Source organism: Lissotriton vulgaris, chromosome 11 (genome assembly GCF_964263255.1).
Source record: "Lissotriton vulgaris chromosome 11, aLisVul1.2, whole genome shotgun sequence".
NCBI lineage: Eukaryota > Metazoa > Chordata > Amphibia > Caudata > Salamandridae > Lissotriton > Lissotriton vulgaris.
In genome coordinates this window covers 869,021,439-869,047,357 of record NC_141699.1, presented here as the reverse complement: position 1 = coordinate 869,047,357, position 25,919 = coordinate 869,021,439, and the positions used below count along the sequence as shown (strand labels likewise).

The 25,919-nt window shown below is 44.5% G+C and overlaps 2 protein-coding genes and 2 pseudogenes across 2 annotated transcripts; 2 read left to right on the top strand and 2 right to left on the bottom strand.

Moving 5' to 3' along the window:
• Nucleotides 1-4,639: 4,639 nt before the first annotated feature.
• On the top strand, nucleotides 4,640-6,786 carry LOC147683624 (uncharacterized). Its single transcript, XM_086944882.1, has 4 exons — nucleotides 4,640-4,685; nucleotides 4,791-4,889; nucleotides 5,044-5,184; nucleotides 5,388-6,786. The coding sequence occupies exons 1-4, from the start codon at nucleotides 4,667-4,669 to the stop codon at nucleotides 6,779-6,781; spliced, it is 1,653 nt and encodes a 550-aa protein (XP_086801008.1). The 5' UTR covers nucleotides 4,640-4,666; the 3' UTR covers nucleotides 6,782-6,786.
• A 340-nt stretch (nucleotides 6,787-7,126) lies between these two features.
• Nucleotides 7,127-8,579, top strand: LOC147683623 (uncharacterized; annotated as a pseudogene).
• Nucleotides 8,580-17,638: 9,059 nt separating this feature from the next.
• LOC147683622 (uncharacterized) lies at nucleotides 17,639-19,177 on the bottom strand (annotated as a pseudogene).
• A 4,467-nt stretch (nucleotides 19,178-23,644) lies between these two features.
• On the bottom strand, nucleotides 23,645-25,184 carry LOC147683621 (uncharacterized). Its single transcript, XM_086942554.1, has 3 exons — nucleotides 24,699-25,184; nucleotides 24,364-24,588; nucleotides 23,645-24,268 (listed from the first exon to the last, which is right to left on the bottom strand). The coding sequence occupies exons 1-3, from the start codon at nucleotides 25,182-25,184 to the stop codon at nucleotides 23,645-23,647; spliced, it is 1,335 nt and encodes a 444-aa protein (XP_086798680.1).
• Between the last annotated feature and the right edge of the window lie 735 nt (nucleotides 25,185-25,919).

The following is a 25,919-nucleotide window of genomic DNA, read 5'->3' as shown; positions in this document are numbered from 1 at the left end:
TACCCCTTTACCCACAAACTGAAAACTGACCCTGAACCCTACAAATACCCCTTTACCCACAAACTGAAAACTGACCCTGAACCCTACAAATACCCCTACACCCACAAACTGAAAACTGACCCTGAACCCTACAAATACTCCTTTCCCAACAAACTGAAAACTGACCCTGAACCCTACAAATACCCCTTTACCCACAAACTGAAAACTGACCCTGAACCCTACAAATAGCCCTTCACCCACAAACTGAAAACTGACCCTGAACCCTACAAATACTCATTTTCCCACAAACTGAAAACTGACCCTGAACCCTACAAATACCCCTTTACCCACAAACTGAAAACTGACCCTGAACCCTACAAATACCCCTACACCCACAAACTGAAAACTGACCCTGAACCTCCAAAAAACTCCTTTACCCACAAACTGAAAACTGACCCTGAACCCTACAAATACCCCTTTACCCACAAACTGAAAACTGACCCTGAACTCTACAAATAGCCCTTTACACAAGAACTGAAAACTGACCCTCAACCTCAAAAATACCCATTTACCCACAAACGTAAAAATTTCCCAAATCCCACTAAATACACCTTTACTCACGACTAGAAAAATGACCCAGAACCCTAAAAAATTAACCTATAACAAAAACTATGAAACTGAGCCAGAACACTATAAATAATAATGAACACAACATTAAACATAAATATATAAAAAAAAACAAATATTTTTACAAAAACTATTATAAAATATATTATCACATTAGCTATAATAATAATTTTGATTAATTAATATTGTTTAATTCCAATTAATTAATTAACATCAACATAAATTAACACATTACATTTAAATGTATCCAATTAATGTAATTAAGTCATTATTATAAATTAATTACCAATTAATTTATTTAAATGATATGCAATATATTAATTACATCATTAACTAATTATAATTAATGTGTTAGCAATTAATAAATGTAAATAATATACTAATTCTTAATACAATAAATCACTAATTATTATTAATTAATAACCAATGTATCAATTAAAATCATATACAAATTAATTTATAAAAATAATAATTATTAATAATCAATTAATCAATTAAATTATATGCTAATTAATCAATTAAACAATTAACTAATTAATATTAATTAATTACCAATTAAAATCTAATTAAAACAATTACCAAACATATATTAACTAATTAATTATTATTAAATTACTTCCCACCCTATTCCCCTATAAACCCACAACCCGCTCCTAAACATTAGGTACTATTTATTTATATATTATATATATATTATTTTATAAAATCAATATTTTCTAACATTTTCTCGATATTTTTTACTTTCACTATATTTCGATATTTTGTCTAGTCGATATTTTTGAGTCGATATTTTTGTATTCGATATTTTTGGGTCATTTTTGCAGTCGATATTTTTTCCAACGATATTCCTATAGTCGATATTTTGTTAATGTCGATATTTTTCCGTCGATATTTTGTCCATTCGATATTATGTAGTCGATATTATGTCCAGTTACCACTTGGATTGTTTTGCTGCACAGGCCCATCTCAGGAGTTTAAAAGGGAATAATGGAGCAGAACAACTTATCACAGATTGATGCAGCGTGCTACACATTTATGGATGTAAGTAAAACAGGGGGCTGGTGCAATGTTGCATGTTTGAGGTTTTATTTAAAAGTATCGGTAGCAGGCCTTTTAAGGTGAAGGAGGTTGTATTTTACAAAGGGTACCTAGCGCAATGTAGGACTGGGTTCATAATGTTTTAAATAATATATAATGGGGGTTGGGGGCTGCTGTCTAAGGTGTATAATGCAGGATGTGCTGAGGTATAAAGGAGAGTTGTCATTTTAAGTTTTTTAAATGCGCTAAGGGCATGGGAACTGTATGGTAATGTGATTAAAGGTGGCTGTTTTAGGGTTTGTACATGACTGTTGTGTTACGCTTTTAAGGGTAATTTTATGCGAGGCCGGGTTGTATCTATGATATCTATGGATGCTGCTTTTGTGGTGTGGGGACCTGTTAAAGGTATTTTAACAAAACTGTTGGCCTGTATTTAAGGAGAGTAATGCTTAGGGTATTAGAGGTGCAACAATCCTGTAACGTAAGGCTTTTACACTGTCTACAGACCTATAACAAGGCTATGTTGGGGCTATGGGTGTCAGAGCATCCTAAATAATATACATTGTATACAGGTCAAACTAGATAAATAAATAATGCAACTCAGTACTCACCAACATGTGTAGAGGCACGGCACAGGCAGGGGTCAACAGCTGGTTCACAAGATGAATGCTGGTCTGGCAGGGCCTCAGTAGTATGCAAGGAGGGTTTTCAAGGAGGGCCTGGGGCGCTGGGAGTGTCCACGGTGCTCCATGTTAAGGCAGGGTCATCAGCGTTGTCAGGGTGAGGGTGTTACAGACACCAATTGCATTTAAGGCCGTTTAATTAAGGGCTCTCTGGGGGTGTTCAGCGTGAACCTCTGAGTGGGGCAGCCATGGTATCCAGGATCCCTCGGAGGCCTCGTGGGGTGTGTGGCATTATCTGTGGGGGTCACAGTGTCCAACATATTTTAAATAAGCCTCCGGTGCACTCTGCGGTCCTTGCGATGCTCCGATGTGTGGTAAGGTGGTTGCAGGGTCCTCTGTATGGGGTGCGCATGCCCCAAGCATCCTTACACAAATAAAGGCAGCATTTGTGTGGGGCTCCATGCCCCGTTATTCATACATTAAAGGTCCCAGAACCCTCTGGCCATGTGCGGGGCTCTGGGACTTGTGCTGAGGCATGGCCGGTGGGGCTCGAGGCCCTTTTGTAATAAAAAATAAAGGCCCCCAGAGCCCACGGCCATGCATGCTACTCTGGGGGCTTGTAAGGCTGTGCTGGGGCTCGAGGCTCCAATTTTTGTAAAGGAATCCCCGGAGCCTGCTGAGCTCCCTGTGGAGCTCCGGGGTTTGTGCAGTCTTGGTGGTGGGCTCGCGGCCCCGCTTTTATAAAAAAATAAAAAGTGCCCCAGAGTCCGCGTGTACCGTGAGCAGCTCTGGTGGCTCCTGCGGCAGGCTCCGGTGCACGGTAGCTGGAAGGCTCTGGGCAGCATATGGGCACTGGCTCGAGGAGCCGTTTAAAAAAAAAAAAAATGTAGCCCCGGAGCACTCTGCAGTGGAGTGGAGCTCTGGGGGCTGGTGCAGGATCCGGGGCATTGCGGGATGGCTTTGGGCGGTCCTGGGGACTCGGGGCTCCTTTTTTAAATTGAAGCCCCACAGAGCCCGCTTCCCGATGGCTGTGCTCTGAGGGGGGGGCTGGGGGCAGACAATGCATTTCCCCGGATCCCACGTGGAACCCGATGGCGGCGGCTGCAGGGGATCATGGAGCTACCTCCTCGCGGCTGCTGCGGTAGGCCCCAGCCCCTTCTGTGATGTCACCGGGGACACCCCTGACATCACGGAAGCGGTAGGGCGTGTCCTGGAAAAAGCGGCGAGGAAGCTCGCGGCCGGGTTTCCTACATGATGGCTGTGCCCCAAAGGGGGCATTCAATAAATTAAAAATATATATATAGGTGTTTGCAGCAGCAGGGACCGCTTTCAAGATTTCTTGCGTTGGGGTCATTTTATTTAGCTCATACACTATCTGAAGGGCTGCCCATTAATGCAGTATTACCCTTTCAACGGCGTTTGGTACTCTTTTGTAACATGCAAACGTCACTTTTCCCGTGTAACACACCGTTTGCTATCTCTTACATTTTGTTTGCTTTAGATACTTGCAAAAGTGCCACCAATGCCGACGCAATGTTTGTTCTTGTGCTTGAGTGTCTACTGTTTATTGCAGTATTATACCTCTACTTCTACTTTGTTCGCTTTTGTAACTTGCACACATGTCACTTTTTTTTTCCTCCGGTACTGTACCTTTGCTACCTATGGCATTTTGTTTGCTCACAATTGTCACTATTGCAGCATGTAACTGAACGCTTGCTTCTGTAATTTGTTTCCATGTAATTTGCGCCGCATGCATCAGTACTGCTCCTATTATGAAGCGCTCTGCCCCCCCTTAGGGTAAAGCCTGTGCTATATAAAAACGCATACATAAATGCCTAAATAAATAAATTAAGTGATTTGCCCAGAAGCATAGGCTATGGTGCAGGGTTTTTTCTCATGTTTTTGCTCAACCCAGACAGCCCCGTTTTAAAATGTGTGCTTTTTCTCTACCCAGACAGCCCTTTCAAAATGCAACCCTGAGAGTGTATATAATGTACACAGTGCTGCGTATAATGTATTTATGGGGTAGATTGTGACTGCTTTTTTCCCTAGGAGATATCCTGGTGTTACTGTCGTTTATAAGTAAAAATTCTAACATGGCGCTATGTTTATTAAAGGGTTGTAAAGAACAACTTGAGGTTTATATACTATGGATATGTGAAAAATGTTAGGGGTGTACCTATGTTGGGCTTGTGTGTAGGTATGAGATGATCTTATTAAAAATTAAATGTCCAGACAAGTCTATTTTCAATTTTGAATTTATCAGTGGCATTTTCTAAGGTGTATGTAACAAACTGTAAGGCCTTGTTTATGATGTGTAGTTTTAAACCTCTATTTTTTATTTTTTTTAATCTAACCCTAAACAGGCTATCCCTGTAATAGACATCACCGACGCCGAAATGCTAACCATACAAGCAGGTATATGTATTTAGAGTTGCATAGTTCTGTGTAGTTTTTATACACCATTGTCTCAGAAGTTCTGCTTTTTTCTAATGGTCTTCTCATGTGTGTATGCTTTTATAGATTATGATGCCGCTCTACAACTAGATTCTGATGATCTAGAGCTATACCTGGGGGCTCAAGACGTGTCGCAACGTATTCAGGATAATGTGGTTCTTTCAGGTAAATTTAAAAAGAAAGGCCAGGGTTCTTTAAACTGTCTAAGGCTTAGACTGTGTTAGCCCAAAAACCCCAGGGGTGTACTGTAGGAGGGCTCCTCAGAAGGGACTGCTAAGGACTTGTTTATACCACAAATGTGATTATTTTTTCTTTGCAGGTTCCTCAGAGGCAACCACGACCGACGCCGCTTTGCAAGAGGCGGCACCGCCGTCAAAAGAAAGACCGTTAAAGAGGAAAGCCTCAACATCTGGAAAGGAACCGATGACGAAGAAAGGATCTGGGAAAAGACCTCTAAAAGGTGTGTTTTTACAAAAGGGGCGAAAAAAACGAGCTCTCTGTGTTTTATTCTAGCAGGTAGAAGGGGGCAGCCGTCGTGTTGTAGGGATTGTATAAAGGGGCCCTGTAGAAATTATTGTGGTGGGTGTCTATGGGTAGTGTAAACACCTTTATACAGGTTCTTTATTTTTTCTAATATATATATTTTTTTATCTTACATTCTAGGAGCTGTTCAAAAGAACACCGCTGAAAATACGGGGGAGGTCAAGAGGTCTGCGAAACCGTTAAGGGACATAACAGCGACCATTCAGAATGCAGAGCCTGCAGCAAAAGCTGTGAGTAGACGTGGGCGCCAGGACAAGCTCTGCACATACTACACGCACATACAGCAGAGAACCGGCACCGCTGCGAAATGTCAGATCAAGCCCTCTTCCATCATGTTGAACAATCCTACAGGAATGTCTATTCTACACAGGGAGGGGGACACCGGCAAAGACGTTCTTCCAACCCCAGACAAAGTTAGGTCTGTTCAGTGTAAAAGCGGTGCGGCGTCTCTGAACCCTCTCAAAGCCTCAACGGCATTCGCTGAAGATATGGTACATCCCCAAACTCCTAAAGCGAGACGCCTCTCAAGATCCGGGCTCAAGAAGAACTGTGGGGTGCAGACAGATCCCTTAATCAAACCCCTTACGGCGCTGTCTCCTACGCATACCTTGAAGTCACCTATAGTTTTAAATAAACTAGCGGCTTCTGTAGAGGGGTTCCCCCAAGACCAAACCCTAAATCCTGCTATACCCAGGCCTTCTGTGCTTAGAAGCTCAGAGGCTGATAATGCGCCGCCCCCAGAAACCCCTTACAACGGTAGCAGGGGTGGTCTCAAAGCATTGATAGGTATGGTTGCCAAACTTGATAGGCCCTCAGAAGCAGCGCACAAGGACCCTTCCAGCACGCACAATGGGTATTTGTATACGGATGTTAGACATTCACCCGACCACAACCACGACAATTCCTTAGCCGATAGGGACCACAATTGCTTTGACGGACATTTACACTCCCCAACCCTTATGTCACCTATACCCCCGCAGGGAGCATACGACCCAACCAGCCCCGCACCCAGTGTAAGCCACCCATCACCATCAGCAATATGTAGCGATAATAGTATCTGTTGGGACGACTGGTCAAATCAGGGTTTAGAATCTGTATCTAGTGAGGACCCTTCCATGGCAGCCCCGGGGTGTTTTCACTGGGACCCTCTTTCTATGAACCCTCCGGTGCCTCAATTACAGAATGGTGTTGCTGCGGATGGAGCGAGTGGTGGGCCAGGGGTGTTGCCGACTGGTGTACAACCGGGCACGGTATTCATCCCTAATCCGCCGCAATACGATTCTGTAAACCCAAAAGAGGTACTAGGGGCCCTTGTGAAAGACATACAATTGGCGGTCAGAAAGTTAAAACGACAAGTGAACACAGCCACCTTAAAACTAGGGGTATGCGGTAGCGTTGACAGATCGGGGCTGGAGGCGCAGCGAAAGATACTACAAATGGTTGAGCAGTGTAAAAGGGTGATCATACAAACATGCCAAACAACAGTGTCCGACATTTGGAGTATCCCCTCTTGACTATGCCGACGTAGGCCCTTAAAGACCCAACACGCCCTGAGTGTTAATAAAAGTAAGCGTAAATCTAAATACAGCAGCAGGGTCCACACAGTTCTGACAAAGTCCCTGCGCTTCTTACGCTTCCTCAACCGTAAAAAGGACATGGAACCCCACAAGCAGGATCATACATTTTCACAAGCAGCGCCTGAATCACATGCACCGGTACAATGCCCCAGTCATTACATAAGTTCAGGTGAGGACAGACCTTGGGCGGTGCAATTGGAGGGATCTCAGGGTGGAGCACCAACACGCCAATACCATGAACACACAGAAGGTCTGGGGGCGGGGGCTGTAGCTGAGGCCTCTATGAGCACATCATCCACCTACACAAACCATACAGTTCAGGTAGGCGGGGGTCGGATACCTAGAAAAGTATGGGCCCGCAGAAAACATAAGTGGGCTAATAGCGCTAAGCAACGCCGGCTTTTAATAACTAAATTAAAGAAAGCCAAAATATGCGCTACACGGCGTCTTAAAAGGACCCCAGAGCCCTGCCTAAACCAGAATCCCCAAAATGATGCATCAGTAAGCTCCCCCTCCAGTCAGATTCCTCTAGATGAGGATTCAGAGACAGTGTTTTTAGAGAGCGTCAGAACCTACAGTCGTACTGTCGAGAGATTTAACGCTACTGAGCACTACGAGGAGTTTAGGTTTATTAACCTACACCGGATAAGGTCCCCGGTGCAAGGGCATTTAGTCATACAGCAGGCTGTGCAATCACTCATAGATAGGTTGATACGTGATTTGGGTCCTAATGATTTTTTCCAGCTACGCTTCCAGGGGCAGGGCCTTGACAGTCCGCTCTTCACCAAACGACGGGCCCTTGATGTGTTTGATGCTGTGGAATTTTTAGAAAACCTGTCAAAGCTTTTACAGAGCCAGGCTGAACTAGTCGCCTATGGCACTTTCAGAGTCATAGCCCTCATTGTCCGGGGTCGTGAGGGGGGTGTTTCCAGGCCTTTAAAGAGCGTCCTGTACAGTAAGATCATTGGTAAGAAACAACGTTGGCTGCTCAACTTTAACAATGGAGCAGTCAACACCTGTCTGGCGGCCAGCATCGTGGGATTGCTGATGGGTCGCAACACCACCGACGCTGTCATCATGTCTAGAGCGGCTGAAGCCCATGAGGTTCTTGAAATACCTCCAGACCGCATGGTCGGCTTTGGCGACATAGGTCTTTTTTAGAACTATTTCGCCGTTACGGTGAAAGTTCTTTATCACAACGGTTCTTGGAAGTACTTTACAACCGGGGATCGTGTGAAAAACAAGACTGTATATGTCCTGCACCATGAGAATCACTTTTACGGTATCTTGAACCTTAAAAGTTTTCTGGGAGTCAAATACGTGTGCACACATTGCGACCATATATACAACACTAAGGCACATCATCAGTGTGAAATACATTGTAAGATGTGTCAGAGGGATGGTTGCATTGTAGACGATGCCCTGAAGGTGCTGTGTCAAACCTGTAAGATGTTTTGTCGCTCGCAAGACTGCTGGCGCATACACCGCAAAGCTGTTAAATGCAGCCCTAAAATGGACTGTCAAGAGTGCGGCCGGTATGTGTCGACAGATCACAAATGCAAAGGCATGAAATGTCCCCGGTGTCAGATTCCATGTAGGGTGGGATTTGTACACCAGTGTTACATGGTTAAAGGCAAACACCAGCCCAAAACCGAGGATTACATCGTTTTTGATATAGAGTGCACACAAGAGACGGGGGTACACCAACCTAACTATATTTACGCCCACCATCTAACTTCTGATGACTGCTGGGAGTTTGAGGGGCGCACATGCGTTGGTGATTTCCTTAACACATTCATTCAGTCCAAATTCAAAGGGTACACCATGCTGGCCCACAACTCAAAAGCATACGACTCATTCTTTATTTTACAGAATATGATTCGTGAAAAGGTGCAAGTAGAACTCATCACTCAAGGTTCCAAGCTGATGTTGTTAATGGCTGGTCAGTTACAAATAAGATTCATAGACACCCTGAATTTCCTACCCATGAAATTGAGCAAGCTGCCAAAAGCTTTTGGTTTCCCTGGGTGTAAAGGTTATTTTCCACACTTCTTTAACACCTGGGCGAACCAGAATTATGTGGGGCCCATGCCGCCTCCGGACAGCTACGGGGTTGATTATATGATGCCTGCTGAGAAAGAGAGCTTTCTACAGTGGTACGCTGAAAACCGTGAAAAGGAGTTTCATTTTCAATCCGAATTGAAAACCTATTGCAAGGCCGATGTAATGATCCTGCGACAGGCCTGCAACCTCTTCAGAGATGTTGTGGTGTCTATGACTAAGAAAGTCAGGGTCATGAAACACAAAACCCCTCACATGACTAAGAAAGTCAGGGCCTTGAAACCCAAGACGCCTCAAATGACAAAGTCGGTTGAATACATAGACCCTTTTCAAAACATCACCTTGGCCTCCATGTGTATGTCCATCTACAAACACATGTTTTTAAGACCAGAAAGTATAGCTCTAGTGCCGCCAGACCTCTATAACGGTAAACAGAAACGTTATTCAACCCCTTCTATCCAATGGCTCATGTACGTCTCTGAGAAGGAAGACCTAGATATTCGGCATGCCTTACAGGGTGGTGAATACCGCCTGGGTCCCTATTACCTGGATGGGTATGCTGTAATTAAGGGCGTGCCGACGGCCTTTGAATACAATGGCTGTTTTTACCACGGCTGCCCTCAGTGTTACAAACCCCACGAGTTTAACAGACTGATGGGGGCCAAATTTGGACACTTACACAGACGTACTCTGATAAGGGCCCAGTATGTTGAAAAATGTGGCTTTGCTCTGAGGGTCCTCTGGGAGCACGAGTGGTTAGAGATGACAGCAACCAACACCGAGCTACGTTCTTTCCTTCAGAGTCGTGATTTACCACAACCTCTGGAACCCCGCGATGCCTTATTCGGGGGGCGTACAAACGCCATACAGTTGTACAGGGCCGCTGGGGAGGGTGAGAAAATACACTATTATGATTTCACCAGTCTGTACCCTTTTGTAAACAAAATGAAGGTGTACCCCTTAGGACACCCTACCATCATATATAGAGACTTTAAGCCCCTTTCCGAATACTTTGGCCTAGTAAAATGTGAAATCTATCCTCCAAGGCAGCTTTACTTTCCCGTGTTACCATACAGAGTCGATGGTAAGCTGATGTTCCCCCTCTGTCGAACATGCGCTGTGTTTAAAGAGGTCGGTGGTTGCAGTCACACCGAAGAACAAAGGATGCTCACAGGGACTTGGTGCACCATCGAGGTACAAGCTGCCTTAGACAAAGGCTACAGACTCGGCAGAGTACACGAGGTGTGGCATTTTAAGAGGACCACGACACGTCTCTTTTCACGCTACATTAATTTGTTTCTCAGAGACAAACAGGAGGCCTCCGGATAACTTGATTGGTGTACTAGTCAAGCTGCAAAGCAGAAATACATCGATGACTACCACACGCATGAGGGTATACGCTTACGGCCACATTTGATAGAGGTCAACCCTGCCCGCTGGCAGTTAGCCAAACTCTGTCTCAACTCCTTATGGGGAAAATTCGCACAGCGTACAAACATGTCAAATACGACCATAATAACAGATCCTGACGAACTGTTTAAGTACCTTTTTGCCCCTTGTTACGAGGTGTCCAGCTGCGAGTTTATCGATGACGAGACCGCGGCGGTATGCTGGAAATACACAAAAGAGTACCCCACAATGTGTAACAACATTAACATATTCATAGCCTGCTTCACGACTGCACACGCCCGTCTAGAGCTTTACGGTGTTATGGATAAACTCCAGGACCGCTGTCTGTATCATGATACGACTCAGTGATTTTTCTGAGTAAACCAGGGGATGAAGATCCTCCTCTTGGGGATTATCTAGGTAATTTGACCAGCGAACTTGATAAGGATGAGCACATAATAGAATATACCCCAGCTGGGCCTAAGACATACTCGTACAAAACAAACACCAACAAAGTGTGTATGAAGGTCAAAGGTATAACATTAAACGTCAGCAACACCCTAAAAATTAATTTTGAAAGTCTGAAGGATCTGGTGCATGAAAATTCTGCAGCGGCCGATCATGAAAATGATAAAACTATAGTTGTTAACCAGCCATGCATAGTCAGATCCAAAAAGAAGTGGGAAATTACAACCCAGCCCCTACATAAAACCTTACGCGTTGTTTTTGACAAGAGGGTCCTGACTGCTGACTATAAAACACTGCCGTACGGATATTAGGAGCATTAGAGAGGACACCCCCAGCACAATGGACACCCGTTTACAGCACCCGTTCTCCTGTGTGTTAGCAGGGCCCTCAAACTGCGGTAAAAGCTACTTTATAAAAAAACTCTTAGAAAATGCTGCAGGTGCATTATCCCAAGCACCTAACAACATTGTGTGGCTTTATTCGTGCTGGCAAGATCTTTATACCGAACTGTCCCGCAGCTTCCCCCATATCAGATTTATAGAAGGTATACCTGAGAATCTCAACGATGATGAGCTGCTACCTCCGACCCTTGTAAACATGGTTATTGTCGATGACCTTATGCGTGAAGGTGGTGACCATCCTGAGCTAGAGCGAGCTTTTACTCAATATTCACATCACCGTAATCTAAGCATATGCTACATTGTGCAGAACTTGTTTTACAAGGGTAAGAACAGTCGCTCTATAGCACTCAATGCCTCATACCTTGTTTTATTTAAAAATCCCTGTGACAAACAGCAAATATCCGTCATAGCTAAGCAGATGTACCCTGGAAACACACACTTCTTCATGGAGGCCTTTAACGACGCTACATCAAAACCCCACGGATACCTGCTGATCGACTTAAAAAATAATACTCTAGAAGACTACAGACTAAGGGCTGATATTTTTCCCCCTGATCTCCCAGTCGCTTACACCCCAAAGACTAAGTCCCGAACCTATAAAAAGCAGCGCTGAAGACCTTTAGAGACATTTGTAGCCAGGCCTTATACCCCACCCCAGGTGCTGACCATGTCTGAACGCCTACGTCGCAATTTGGCCCTCCTGAAAATGTTGGTAACAGCCAGTCCCCAACAGCGAAAGGCCCTCCTCTGCGCAGCTTCTGACGATTTAGTGGCAGCCATTTCAGAAATAGCTCTAAACACCCTAAAAGGCAATGTCCCTATATCAAAGAGCCAGTTACAAGTGTTGAAGAAGAAGCGACATCTTATCAGGAAGCTCAGTAATAAAAGGGCCTCACTCATCACCAAGAAGAAACTGGTGAAACAGTCTGGGGGTTTTATAGGCTCATTGTTGGGCATAGCTATACCCGTAATTACAAGCCTCCTCTCAGGACTGTGATGGAGCATGCCTCAAAGATGTATTTGGTTCTAAACATCAGTTGGAGAAACTGGGCTCTACTGCTGACAATGCCTGGGATATACGTCGTAATGAGACTCTACGCCTGGATGCTGAAATTAAAGACATTTTGAACCGGACGGATCTAAACCCCTACGACAAAGCTACCCTTTACACCAGCACCCTTAAAAATTTTCTAAGCTACTACAAACAGTGGGATACAGAAAAAAACAAGTTAACTTTATATGCCGCGGACTCTGAACAGCCAGCAGCGTCTGCGCATGCTACGCAGCCCCAACAGCCGCCGCAGCAGCCTTCCCAGACCCCTCCCTCGGTTAGTTTTGTTGACGACCTCCTAAAAAATATAAGCCAGAGGCATAGGGGGGCCGCGCAAATGTTGATGAGTAAACTAGCCGCTTCTAAAGACCTAACAGCGTGGAATGACCGGGGTGAATTTCTTTACAAGGGACAGCCTGTTGTTGGTTCACACATGTACGATCTGGTAAAAGGTCTCACTCACCCCAAGATCCCAACGCATCAAAATGCTCCTAGAGGCTGGGAGCAGTTTCTACAAGCGGCCGCTGAACTCAACATCCCTTCCACACTCGTGGGTAATAATGAACACCGCCGTATGCTTGAAAGTTTAAAGACACCCCTCCCGCCATCGCCTGCCGCCTCTGATGGGCCCCTACTATCCCCCTCTTGGAGCAACCCCATGGGGCCTTCAGCACGGCGAAAAAGACACATGCCCAAGACCCGCACGTGGATTAATCCTTAATGTTTCTACAGACTTATTGAATAACTGGGCCTTCTACGTGTATAACAGTGATTTTTCTTCATATATTTCTTTAGTAATGACTGTCAATGTAATGTGTAACCTACATGACTGTTTGTAATAAACACTTTTATAAAGTTTCAACCCTTCTCACTCGTCTTTTTAAAACATTTTAATTCTGGTGTATGAGACAGCATAGAAATACAGAGTCTGAATGTGTGCTTTAAAAAAATTTCTTTATTTTAAACGTTCATCATTAAACATACATGTGTTACAAGCCCTTACAATTTTGACAGACGCTATATTCGGTTTTCACAGGCCGGACCGAGACCCTTGTGTTTTCTTTGACATATTTCACAACTATGCTGTCATTGTTAACAAGGTCACTCGAATATAGATTTAAGAAATTTCTAAATGATGTACCCTCAGACATTTTACTGATAAAATAAATACAGTGTTCCCCGCATGTGATGGCAAGCGAATCCTGGACCCGCAGCTTATTATACTCAACCCTCGCCGCAGCTTTTTTCACAAACTTGAATATGGGTTTTGTATAGATACTGTGTTCGGGGAACTTAGATGTACTGTCAAACACCGTAACCTTGTCACTATCTATAAACATGCCGACCCAGTGTGTTCCACCCTTGTAATGAGGATCGGTGTTAAAGACTAGGGTGCATGGTCTTTCTGACCCAATTTCGGTAGGCAGCCCATCGCTAGGGAAAACACCTAAAAAATATTTCCTAGCGTATTTGTGCCTGCTTAAGAAGTCCCGTATCTGCATAGTGTCCATTTCACAAACGTTTAAAGATAGTCAAACAAAATCTGTCTGGCGTGGTTGATCTGAATGATGCTGTCAAATACCGAGAATACGATCATGTTCACATTCGTAGGTAGCGGATTACTGAATCGTATTTCAGCTTTTAGATTTCCGTTTTTGACCAGGTTGTAGTGATCACCGTCTTCCATGTCAGGGGTCAGGTCGAATGCGAACAGTGTGTATCCGGTCCCATAGCCTTCTCTTGTCACGGCTACACCACAGTCCCGTAGATGTTTCCCTGTTATCGAAACCAGCCCCTGGTATTCCCTGATGTAGTTGGAGCTTATAAAACTGGGTATGTAGGGTTTTGCAGGAATCACGGTGCCCTCGTGGACCAGAGCTGCGTAGTTGATGTTGTAGTGCTTAAAATTGAAGGGATTTGCGGCGTAGGAGCCGCTAAAAGCTGTATTGTCCACAAATCCGATGATGATAAGCTTAGGTAGTTGTCCCAGAAATAAATTCTGTTGCTGCGTTAGCCGTGTACCTGCTGGGATGCTGAATACCTTCAGAGTCACTCTTTCCACAGCGTACTTGGCGTTTGATATTTGCAAAGCGTCGGCGTGAGCTAGTCTGACGCTCGGGGACACTTTTACCCTCTTTACAAACAGACTCGCTGACCGTATGTCCAACTTGTACTGTTCTGCATCCCCGCTTATGAGACAGAATGAATCCTTGTTACGCGTGAGCTTGATCTTAAGATCAATTCCGTTGATGAGCAGTTTATCTTGGAAGAATAGGTCTGAATGTATGCGGCCCAGAAGGTCAAACTGGCAACTGGCAGATGCAAAACTTGCTCTTTTTACAAATCCCTGATTTTCACCGTCCAACTCCTTGACTTCAAAATGTTCACATGTGTCCTTGTAGAAGAGCCCCGATGAAAGCTGCGTGTCGAGAGCGTCGCTACTGTAATTTAGAATGCTCTCAAGGTAGGCTCTGTATGCGTACATGTTATCGTTCTGTGTGATGAGCCGGTCGCCCAGGGTGATGTCCACCTGATTAAACAGGGTTGCGAGGGGATAAGCTATCGTAGCCACTTTAGCGTCTGCTGCTATGTCGGAACCATCAGCTTTTACAATTTTACACATAAGGTGTAGTAGCGTGTTGTTGAGATCCAGATACATATCCGTGGACCCTGATACATAAAACTCTATAGGGGCCAATGGTGTCAAAGCGGCTAAAGGCGATACCTCCATAAAGAAGCTGTTTTCGATGCTTGTCTGTTTAGGCTTTAGAGTAAACAAGTCTAACTCGGATTTGGCGCACTCGCCCGATGCACAGTGTACGAAGGCCATGCTTTAGGTTGTGCCGCTTTAAAAAATATTTACTTTAGAGGAGGATCTCTTCTTCTTCGTAGCTCTCTTCCTCCGTGGGGTTTTTCTTTTCTGAGCACGCTTTGAAGAACTCCTCTTTTTTTTATAGAGGGCCGGCGGGCCTCTGCGTCTTGATGCACGGCGCTTCCTTTTAACGCTCGTGCGCGGCTTGTACACTAAGCCAGCGCCTTCTTGCGGCTGTTTGTTCATACGTTCGGCAACCGCCGAAGTAACAGAGCCAACAACATCATGGGCAATGTTCGAAGCCGCCGCCTTAACATGCGGTTTTACAATTTCATAGCCTTTTCTCAAGAATGGCATAGCTCTTCTAAAAAGACTGCGGAAGAAACCTCCTAGACCAGCCCCATACATAACAGGTGACCCTTGAAAGTACGGTGGGCCTCCATAGCCGGCCTGGTTTCGGTAATAGTCCCTGTACATTGAAGGGTCCCCGTATGTTTTCACCACCACCATGTCGTCTGCTTAATAACCTCTGTCGCGTCTCGGTCTTAAATGAAGCTTTACAATAACTTTCCCATATTTAAAGGACACAGGCTGCGACTGATCATCGAAGATCATAATTGAAATAGTGTCAAAATGGTTTTTAGAAACTGCTATGTAGTCGGGTTTGTTGAATTGAATATTGACCATCGTATTATTTTCGCCCTGTACATGGACACATCTTAACAAGGGCGAGTAACTGTCTCCGATCCTCTGTGCCTCTACAATATCGCTATACACATAGAGTGTGTAGAACCCTCCGTTAATATCCGGGCACGTGTGATCCGGCTCGATCGGACTTTTAGCATTCTGTACTGTTCCTAAAACACGGCTTAATTTACCGGTACAGTTAAACGTTGTGGTGCGACTCGATGTTTTAAGAAACACCTTCCTTCTGACGTTATCTAGTGACAGATGGGTATTCGTATATGTTTCGATGGTACCTATGGCTTTGTTGATGGCATCGACAACACTTAAAACTGTGTGGTAGTAGCCATATGGGATGCTCTCGTGCATGCTCATCGGGTCCTGCTCACGTTTTAGGTAAAACTTAGCCTCGGTCTGTGTAAATGTGTTCCAGGTTCTAGGGTATTGGATCTCAGTTAGGGCTACCTCCCAATCACCTTTCAGGTCCATAGGCTTAGCCAATTTCACTGTATAATTAGAAATTTGGTTGTCGGGGAACATGTCTTTAGAAGCGTTGGACGGCAGGGTGATATAAAAGGGCGCTGTCTCCATCTTAACATCAGCTTTTAGACGCTCCTCAGCTCACACACCCTTCAGGGAGCTGTCCAGCACCCAACTGTTAAATTTCTCCGGCCACCCCCTCCATTTGACATATGCCTGACTATTAGCGCCTCTACCTTCCTTTTTCAGAATCTTTTCCACCTTATACACCCGGTGCGGATCGGCGGGTATCCTTTGTAATTCTTCCTTGTAAAATACCCCAGACACCATTTCCCCATCATAGTCCTTTAACCTGTAGATATACAAACCCTCTTTAAGCTCCACACTTTCCACTATAAATATTTCATCACTAAAAGTCTGTTGGTAACCCTTCGTAAAGACCCCTTTCAATTTTGAAATTCTTACGTGATCACCTTTTTTAAAAATAGGCTTCTTCACCTTTGTAGCGAAATTATGACCGTACACAGTTCTCCAAACAGCTAACGAATTAGTATGCGTTACCTCTACGGGTGCTGTTTTGATGGTCCTGTGGTAACTGGCATTATATACATCTAAAAAGGCCTGTAGAACATCAACGTATCTGTAGGTGTTGTGGGCCGTAAAATACCTCCACATCTTAGACTTTAAAGTTCTGTTAAACCGCTCTACAACCGCGGCTTTTACCTCTGTGTGTGTTACAAAATGTTGAACGCCGTGGTGCTTTAATAGTTTCTGAAATGTGTTGTTTAAGAATTCTTTACCGGCATCTGTTTGTAGTTTTTGAGGAAATCGCCCTTTCTCGAAGATGGCTTTAAAAGCGGCTGTGACGCTAGCCCCAGTTTTATCGCGTAACGCTTCTGCGTAGGCATACTTGAACAGCACATCTATAACAGTTAATATATAGTGAGCTTCGTTGTTATGTTTTGCTAAATCTTGAAGGCTGATGATATCCGCCTGCCATTGATAATCTAATTGTGCATTAACGATTGTAGGCCGTCTCTTAAAACGTCTTCTGGCGGGTTTATGTAGTGAATATGCCTCCTCTCCTGATAACCAGTTCTTCACCAGATCTCTGCTTACAGGTTCGTTTTCATCTACAGCCCTTCTATATAGAGCTTCGGCGCTTCCCAAGCTGCCAACTCCCCGTGTATCATAATAAAGTTTTCTTAACACGGACCCCGACATGTTATCATCCGCTACACACCAGACAATGAATGCCACGTGTTTTGCATAAGTGCCTTTTATTAAAAAAGTAAAGAAAAAATTTAACAAATCATAAACAGAGTATACTTTACATTTTTCACAGTAAGTGTCGTAAGGACGTATTAACACAGAGTCACCTTGAGGTGTAACATTCTATTACTTTGTTCTAAATACACGCTATCATGTAATGTTAAATAAGCACCTGTTTAAAACAGTTTTCGAGGGGCCAAAGACCCTATTTTTCTATTTTTTTTATACAGATTACACATACGCCTTGCTACGAGTTTTTCTATCATTTTTCTGTTGAAAGTGGTGCCCATACCCTGCATACCCGGTAATTTTAAGCTCGGTCATAGGCATATCGGATCTCATTGATTGCCGCCGTCAAAATTCTCAACATATCCGGGTGGACAAGCTTCTTTTCAGCGTACAACCCATACACCACCCTTAGCAGTTTATACACCTTGTATGGATCTATCAAACTACAAATATAGCGTATTGTTCTTGATCTGTATGATTCACACAAACATTCGTGAGCCTCCTGCTGCGGATCGTTGATTTGATGGCCGTTACAAAGGCTGTAATAGTCACGCCGGACACAGTTTAGGACCACCTGTGCGGCGAAAGCCTTAACTTCCTGCCTTGCGTAGTAGGACAAGCCTTCATCTTCCTTTTCACACATGTCAGAGTCGCATACACACTTGTCGCAGCCATCACGGTTTTGGCATGTGGAACTTTCAGCCTGTTTTGAGCACCACAGACAATTGAAAACTACATTGTTCGTTTTTGTAGACCGCCATTCTGGCGCAGGCCTTTTTGGGGTTTCTCTCTAGGGTTCAAAAGAAGAAAGAATTACAATCCGTAAGCTGAAGAAATAAAATACAACGCTATGTAGGTGACCGCGCATAACATTTTCTTACTAACCTCTGCATATTCACCGCTCTCTGCGGCGGCTCTGAAATCTTGAGAGTCACTAATGTCCTGCGATGCCCCATCATCTTCGACGCTTGTACCAGGTTGTTGCAGAATACCCTTCTCAACACCCGTATCCTCCTGAAGGTCCCTGTCATCATAGCTGGATGTGCTAGGAGGTGCTACATCTTTTTTAACATAGTTTATTAAGTAGGTGTATTCGACTGGGTTTGCTCTCTAGGGTCAAAAAGAAGAAAATATTGACAGTTCATTAGTTGAAGAAATAAAATAAACCATTATGTAATTGCCTGCTCATAACATTCTCTTTTTAAATTTTTTTTACTAACCTTCGCATTTTCATCGTCTTCGGCGGCTGCTCTGAAATCTTGAGAGTCGCTAATGTCCTGTGATGCCCCATCATCTTCGACGCTTGTAGCAGGATGGTGCAGAACGACCTTCTCACCAGCCTTATCCTCCTGAAGGTCCATGTCTTCATAGACGGGTGTATTAGGAGGTGCTACAGCTTCTTCAGATTCCTCCAGATCCATTGAACTGAGACCAGCAAGCAGGCTGCCGCTACATGAGCCCTCACTGTCGCTGCTGTCGCCCTTAATCGGGGACATCCGACATACGCAATCCTTGAGACGGCGTGCTTCCACAGGCCTACATATGCCATTGCCAAAGCCAGTAACGTCGCAGTCCATATCCCTGAGAGTTTCTTGTTGAGCATCCTCGTCCATTACCAGGGCTGTTAAACTGCGGTAATATCTATTGATAGTGGGTTGGGAGCCACCCAACACTGGCCTTTTCACGATTGGGTTGTATCTCTTCATTCTGATGTGGGGTGCGGGCACCTTTTCGTATTCAGGCTTCTGCTTGCTGTAAGAGGTTCTTAAGGAAGTCGTATATGTATCCTAAGCAGCCCCTAAAAGGGGCGTACACCTCTACACCATAACAATGGCATACAAACGTCATAGGCCTCTGGTTCGCTGATGGCTCCAAAACAAACCCCGCCCTTTGGAAGACCGCCCCCTTGGGACAAATGGACACCTACAGTCATCATAGAGGGTTGAGGCCCGTCACTTTTTTAAGGACACATCTATGGGGGCATGGCACATGTCACTTTTAAGGACAGGAACACCATGTCACTTTTAAGGACAGGAACACCATGTCACTTTTAAGGACAGGAACACCCTGTCAGTTTTAAGGACACACACACACACAGGCATGTCACTTTTAGGGACCCCGACCTGTCACATTTGGTGACAATCACAGACATGTCACATTTGGTGACAATCACAGACATGTCACAATTGGTGACAATCACAGATCTGTCACTTTTAAGGACACACACTGACCTGTCACTTTTGGGGACACGCATGACGAGGAAAGGTATCCCTTCTTTCTACTGGGAGGTGTTCAAAGAGAGGCGGAGGAGTAAATTTACCACAGGCAATCCATTCTAGTAAAGTGTGTTCACAAAAGGGACGGAGTTTTATTTATTTATTTATTTATTTATGTATTCTCACATTTTTAAATAGCGCGGGCATTCATCAGAGGTACTGGGGCGCTTTACAGTAAATCGTTACAGAAGATTCAAAATAGCAGATCGTTAATAAGCCATAAAATTACAGTTCGAGGACGTAGGTACGAGCAGCGAGCAGGTGATCAACTGGTTCAAATAAAATGGACGTAGGAGAGGTTCGCTAAGAGGATATTAGATGTGAGAGCACATTTCAATTGGAAAGGCTAACTAAGGGGACATTTAGGGGAAATGTCTAGGGTTTTAAACTCCGTTTTGAAGATCGCCGGTGGGGCGGTGGTATGTAGGTGTGGGGTGTCATATTTTTGTCCCATTTCCTTGGAAGGATTAGACCGTGAGCCTTTGCTAAGGGTTGGAGGGTGGAGCACCAGGACTTCTGTATATCGCGATGGCCTGGTGCCTCCAGACAGCTTAGGTTTCTCCACTCGGTTGTGAGGTGTGAATGTGTGTAGGGACACTTTTACCCTCTTTACAAACAGACTCGCTGACCGTATGTCCAACTTGTACTGTTCTGCATCCCCGCTTATGAGACAGAATGAATCCTTGTTACGCGTGAGCTTGATCTTAAGATCGATTCCGTTGGAGAGCAGTTTATCTTGGAAGAATAGGTCTGAATGTATGCGGCCCAGAAGGTCAAACTGGCAACTGGCAGATGCAAAACTTGCTCTTTTTACAAATCCCTGATTTTCACCGTCCAACTCCTTGACTTCAAAATGTTCACATGTGTCCTTGTAGAAGAGCCCCGATGAAAGCTGCGTGTCGAAGGCGTCGCTACTGTAATTTAGAATGCTCTCAAGGTAGGCTCTGTATGCGTACATGTTATCGTTCTGTGTGATGAGCCGGTCGCCCAGGGTGATGTCCACCTGATTAAACAGGGTTGCGAGGGGATAAGCTATCGTAGCCACTTTAGCGTCTGCTGCTATGTCGGAACCATCAGCTTTTACAATTTTACACATAAGGTGTAGTAGCGTGTTGTTGAGATCCAGATACATATCCGTGGACCCTGATACATAAAACTCTATAGGGGCCAATGGTGTCAAAGCGGCTAAAGGCGATACCTCCATAAAGAAGCTGTTTTCGATGCTTGTCTGTGTAGGCTTTAGAGTAAACAAGTCTAACTCGGATTTGGCGCACTCGCCCGATGCACAGTGTACGAAGGCCATGCTTTAGGTTGTGCCGCTTTAAAAAATATTTACTTTAGAGGAGGATCTCTTCTTCTTCGTAGCTCTCTTCCTCCGTGGGGTTTTTCTTTTCTGAGCACGCTTTGAAGAACTCCTCTTTTTTTTATAGGGGGCCGGCGGGCCTCTGCGTCTTGATGCACGGCGCTTCCTTTTAACGCTCGTGCGCGGCTTGTACACTAAGCCAGCGCCTTCTTGCGGCTGTTTGTTCATACGTTCGGCAACCGCCGAAGTAACAGAGCCAACAACATCATGGGCAATGTTCGAAGCCGCCGCCTTAACATGCGGTTTTACAATTTCATAGCCTTTTCTCAAGAATGGCATAGCTCTTCTAAAAAGACTGCGGAAGAAACCTCCTAGACCAGCCCCATACATAACAGGTGACCCTTGAAAGTACGGTGGGCCTCCATAGCCGGCCTGGTTTCGGTAATAGTCCCTGTACATTGAAGGGTCCCCGTATGTTTTCACCACCACCATGTCGTCTGCTTAATAACCTCTGTCGCGTCTCGGTCTTAAATGAAGCTTTACAATAACTTTCCCATATTTAAAGGACACAGGCTGCGACTGATCATCGAAGATCATAATTGAAATAGTGTCAAAATGGTTTTTAGAAACTGCTATGTAGTCGGGTTTGTTGAATTGAATATTGACCATCGTATTATTTTCGCCCTGTACATGGACACATCTTAACAAGGGCGAGTAACTGTCTCCGATCCTCTGTGCCTCTACAATATTGCTATACACATAGAGTGTGTAGAACCCTCCGTTAATATCCGGGCACGTGTGATCCGGCTCGATCGGACTTTTAGCATTCTGTACTGTTCCTAAAACACGGCTTAATTTACCGGTACAGTTAAACGTTGTGGTGCGACTCGATGTTTTAAGAAACACCTTCCTTCTGACGTTATCTAGTGACAGATGGGTATTCGTATATGTTTCGATGGTACCTATGGCTTTGTTGATGGCATCGACAACACTTAAAACTGTGGGGTAGTAGCCGTATGGGATGCTCTCGTGCATGCTCATCGGGTCCTGCTCACGTTTTAGGTAAAACTTAGCCTCGGTCTGTGTAAATGTGTTCCAGGTTCTAGGGTATTGGATCTCAGTTAGGGCTACCTCCCAATCACCTTTCAGGTCCACAGGCTTAGCCAATTTCACTGTATAATTAGAAATTTGGTTGTCGGGGAACATGTCTTTAGAAGCGTTGGACGGCAGGGTGATATAAAAGGGCGCTGTCTCCATCTTAACATCAGCTTTTAGACGCTCCTCAGCTCACACACCCTTCAGGGAGCTGTCCAGCACCCAACTGTTAAATTTCTCCGGCCACCCCCTCCATTTGACATATGCCTGACTATTAGCGCCTCTACCTTTCCTTTTCAGAATCTTTTCCACCTTATACACCCGGTGCGGATCGGCGGGTATCCTTTGTAATTCTTCCTTGTAAAATACCCCAGACACCATTTCCCCATCATAGTCCTTTAACCTGTAGATATACAAACCCTCTTTAAGCTCCACACTTTCCACTATAAATATTTCATCGCTAAAAGTCTGTTGGTAACCCTTCGTAAAGACCCCTTTCAATTTTGAAATTCTTACGTGATCACCTTTTTTAAAAATAGGCTTCTTCACCTTTGTAGCGAAATTATGACCGTACACAGTTCTCCAAACAGCTAACGAATTAGTATGCGTTACCTCTACGGGTGCTGTTTTGATGGTCCTGTGGTAACTGGCATTATATACATCTAAAAAGGCCTGTAGAACATCAACGTATCTGTAGGTGTTGTGGGCCGTAAAATACCTCCACATCTTAGACTTTAAAGTTCTGTTAAACCGCTCTACAACCGCTGCTTTTACCTCTGTGTGTGTTACAAAATGTTGAACGCCGTGGTGCTTTAATAGTTTCTGAAATGTGTTGTTTAAGAATTCTTTACCGGCATCTGTTTGTAGTTTTTGAGGAATTCGCCCTTTCTCGAAGATGGCTTTAAAAGCGGCTGTGACGCTAGCCCCAGTTTTATCGCGTAACGCTTCTGCGTAGGCATACTTGGACAGCACATCTATAACAGTTAATATATAGTGAGCTTCGTTGTTATGTTTTGCTAAATCTTGAAGGCTGATGATATCCGCCTGCCATTGATAATCTAATTGTGCATTAACGATTGTAGGCCGTCTCTTAAAACGTCTTCTGGCGGGTTTATGTAGTGAATATGCCTCCTCTCCTGATAACCAGTTCTTCACCAGATCTCTGCTTACAGGTTCGTTTTCATCTACAGCCCTTCTATATAGAGCTTCGGCGCTTCCCAAGCTGCCAACTCCCCGTGTATCATAATAAAGTTTTCTTAACACGGACCCCGACATGTTATCATCCGCTACACACCAGACAATGAATGCCACGTGTTTTGCATAAGTGCCTTTTATTAAAAAAGTAAAGAAAAAATTTAACAAATCATAAACAGAGTATACTTTACATTTTTCACAGTAAGTGTCGTAAGGACGTATTAACACAGAGTCACCTTGAGGTGTAACATTCTATTACTTTGTTCTAAATACACGCTATCATGTAATGTTAAATAAGCACCTGTTTAAAACAGTTTTCGAGGGGCCAAAGACCCTATTTTTCTATTTTTTTTATACAGATTACACATACGCCTTGCTACGAGTTTTTCTATCATTTTTCTGTTGAAAGTGGTGCCCATACCCTGCATACCCGGTAATTTTAAGCTCGGGTCATAGGCATATCGGATCTCATTGATTGCCGCCGTCAAAATTCTCAACATATCCGGGTGGACAAGCTTCTTTTCAGCATACAACCCATACACCACCCTTAGCAGTTTATACACCTTGTATGGATCTATCAAACTACAAATATAGCGTATTGTTCTTGATCTGTATGATTCACACAAACATTCGTGAGCCTCCTGCTGCGGATCGTTGATTTGATGGCCGTTACAAAGGCTGTAATAGTCACGCCGGACACAGTTTAGGACCACCTGTGCGGCGAAAGCCTTAACTTCCTGCCTTGCGTAGTAGGACAAGCCTTCATCTTCCTTTTCACACATGTCAGAGTCGCATACACACTTGTCGCAGCCATCATGGTTTTGGCATGTGGAACTTTCAGCCTGTTTTGAGCACCACAGACAATTGAAAATTACATTGTTCGTTTTTGTAGACCGCCATTCTGGCGCAGGCCTTTTTGGGGTTTCTCTCTAGGGTTCAAAAGAAGAAAGAATTACAATCCGTAAGCTGAAGAAATAAAATACAACGCTATGTAGGTGACCGCGCATAACATTTTCTTACTAACCTCTGCATATTCACCGCTCTCTGCGGCGGCTCTGAAATCTTGAGAGTCACTAATGTCCTGCGATGCCCCATCATCTTCGACGCTTGTACCAGGTTGTTGCAGAATACCCTTCTCAACACCCGTATCCTCCTGAAGGTCCCTGTCATCATAGCTGGATGTGCTAGGAGGTGCTACATCTTTTTTAACATAGTTTATTAAGTAGGTGTATTCGACTGGGTTTGCTCTCTAGGGTCAAAAAGAAGAAAATATTGACAGTTCATTAGTTGAAGAAATAAAATAAACCATTATGTAATTGCCTGCTCATAACATTCTCTTTTTAAATTTTTTTTACTAACCTTCGCATTTTCATCGTCTTCGGCGGCTGCTCTGAAATCTTGAGAGTCGCTAATGTCCTGTGATGCCCCATCATCTTCGACGCTTGTAGCAGGATGGTGCAGAACGACCTTCTCACCAGCCTTATCCTCCTGAAGGTCCATGTCTTCATAGACGGGTGTATTAGGAGGTGCTACAGCTTCTTCGGATTCCTCCAGATCCATTGAACTGAGACCAGCAAGCAGGCTGCCGCTACATGAGCCCTCACTGTCGCTGCTGTCGCCCTTAATCGGGGACATCCGACATACGCAATCCTTGAGACGGCGTGCTTCCACAGGCCTACATATGCCATTGCCAAAGCCAGTAACGTTGCAGTCCATATCCCTAGGAGTTTCTTGTTGAGCATCCTCGTCCATTACCAGGGGTGTTAAACTGCGGTAATATCTATTGATAGTGGGTTGGGAGCCACCCAACACTGGCCTTTTCACGATTGGGTTGTATCTCTTCATTCTGATGTGGGGTGCGGGCACCTTTTCGTATTCAGGCTTCTGCTTGCTGTAAGAGGTTCTTAAGGAAGTCGTATATGTATCCTAAGCAGCCCCTAAAAGGGGCGTACACCTCTACACCATAACAATGGCATACAAACGTCATAGGCCTCTGGTTCGCTGATGGCTCCAAAACAAACCCCGCCCTTTGGAAGACCGCCCCCTTGGGACAAATGGACACCTACAGTCATCATAGAGGGTTGAGGCCCGTCACTTTTTTAAGGACACATCTATGGGGGCATGGCACATGTCACTTTTAAGGACAGGAACACCATGTCACTTTTAAGGACAGGAACACCATGTCACTTTTAAGGACAGGAACACCCTGTCAGTTTTAAGGACACACACACACACAGGCATGTCACTTTTAGGGACCCCGACCTGTCACATTTGGTGACAATCACAGACATGTCACATTTGGTGACAATCACAGACATGTCACATTTGGTGACAATCACAGATCTGTCACTTTTAAGGACACACACTGACCTGTCACTTTTGGGGACACGCATGACGAGGAAAGGTATCCCTTCTTTCTACTGGGAGGTGTTCAAAGAGAGGCGGAGGAGTAAATTTACCACAGGCAATCCATTCTAGTAAAGTGTGTTCACAAAAGGGACGGAGTTTTATTTATTTATTTATGTATTCTCACATTTTTAAATAGCGCGGGCATTCATCAGAGGTACTGGGGCGCTTTAC

Excerpts from the sequence above, each read along its gene's own strand:
- LOC147683624 (XM_086944882.1), top strand. Across the intron at positions 4,890-5,043 it reads GGATAATGTGGTTCTTTCAG|GTTCCTCAGAGGCAACCACG; the intron begins GTAAATTTAAAA and ends TTTTCTTTGCAG. Across the intron at positions 5,185-5,387 it reads TGGGAAAAGACCTCTAAAAG|GAGCTGTTCAAAAGAACACC; the intron begins GTGTGTTTTTAC and ends CTTACATTCTAG.
- LOC147683621 (XM_086942554.1), bottom strand. The coding sequence starts at position 25,184 with ATGAAGAGATACAACCCAATCGTGAAAAGGCCAGTGTTGGGTGGCTCC. Across the intron at positions 24,589-24,698 it reads AAGACGATGAAAATGCGAAG|AGAGCAAACCCAGTCGAATA; the intron begins GTTAGTAAAAAA and ends TTTTGACCCTAG. Across the intron at positions 24,269-24,363 it reads AGAGCGGTGAATATGCAGAG|AGAGAAACCCCAAAAAGGCC; the intron begins GTTAGTAAGAAA and ends TTTGAACCCTAG.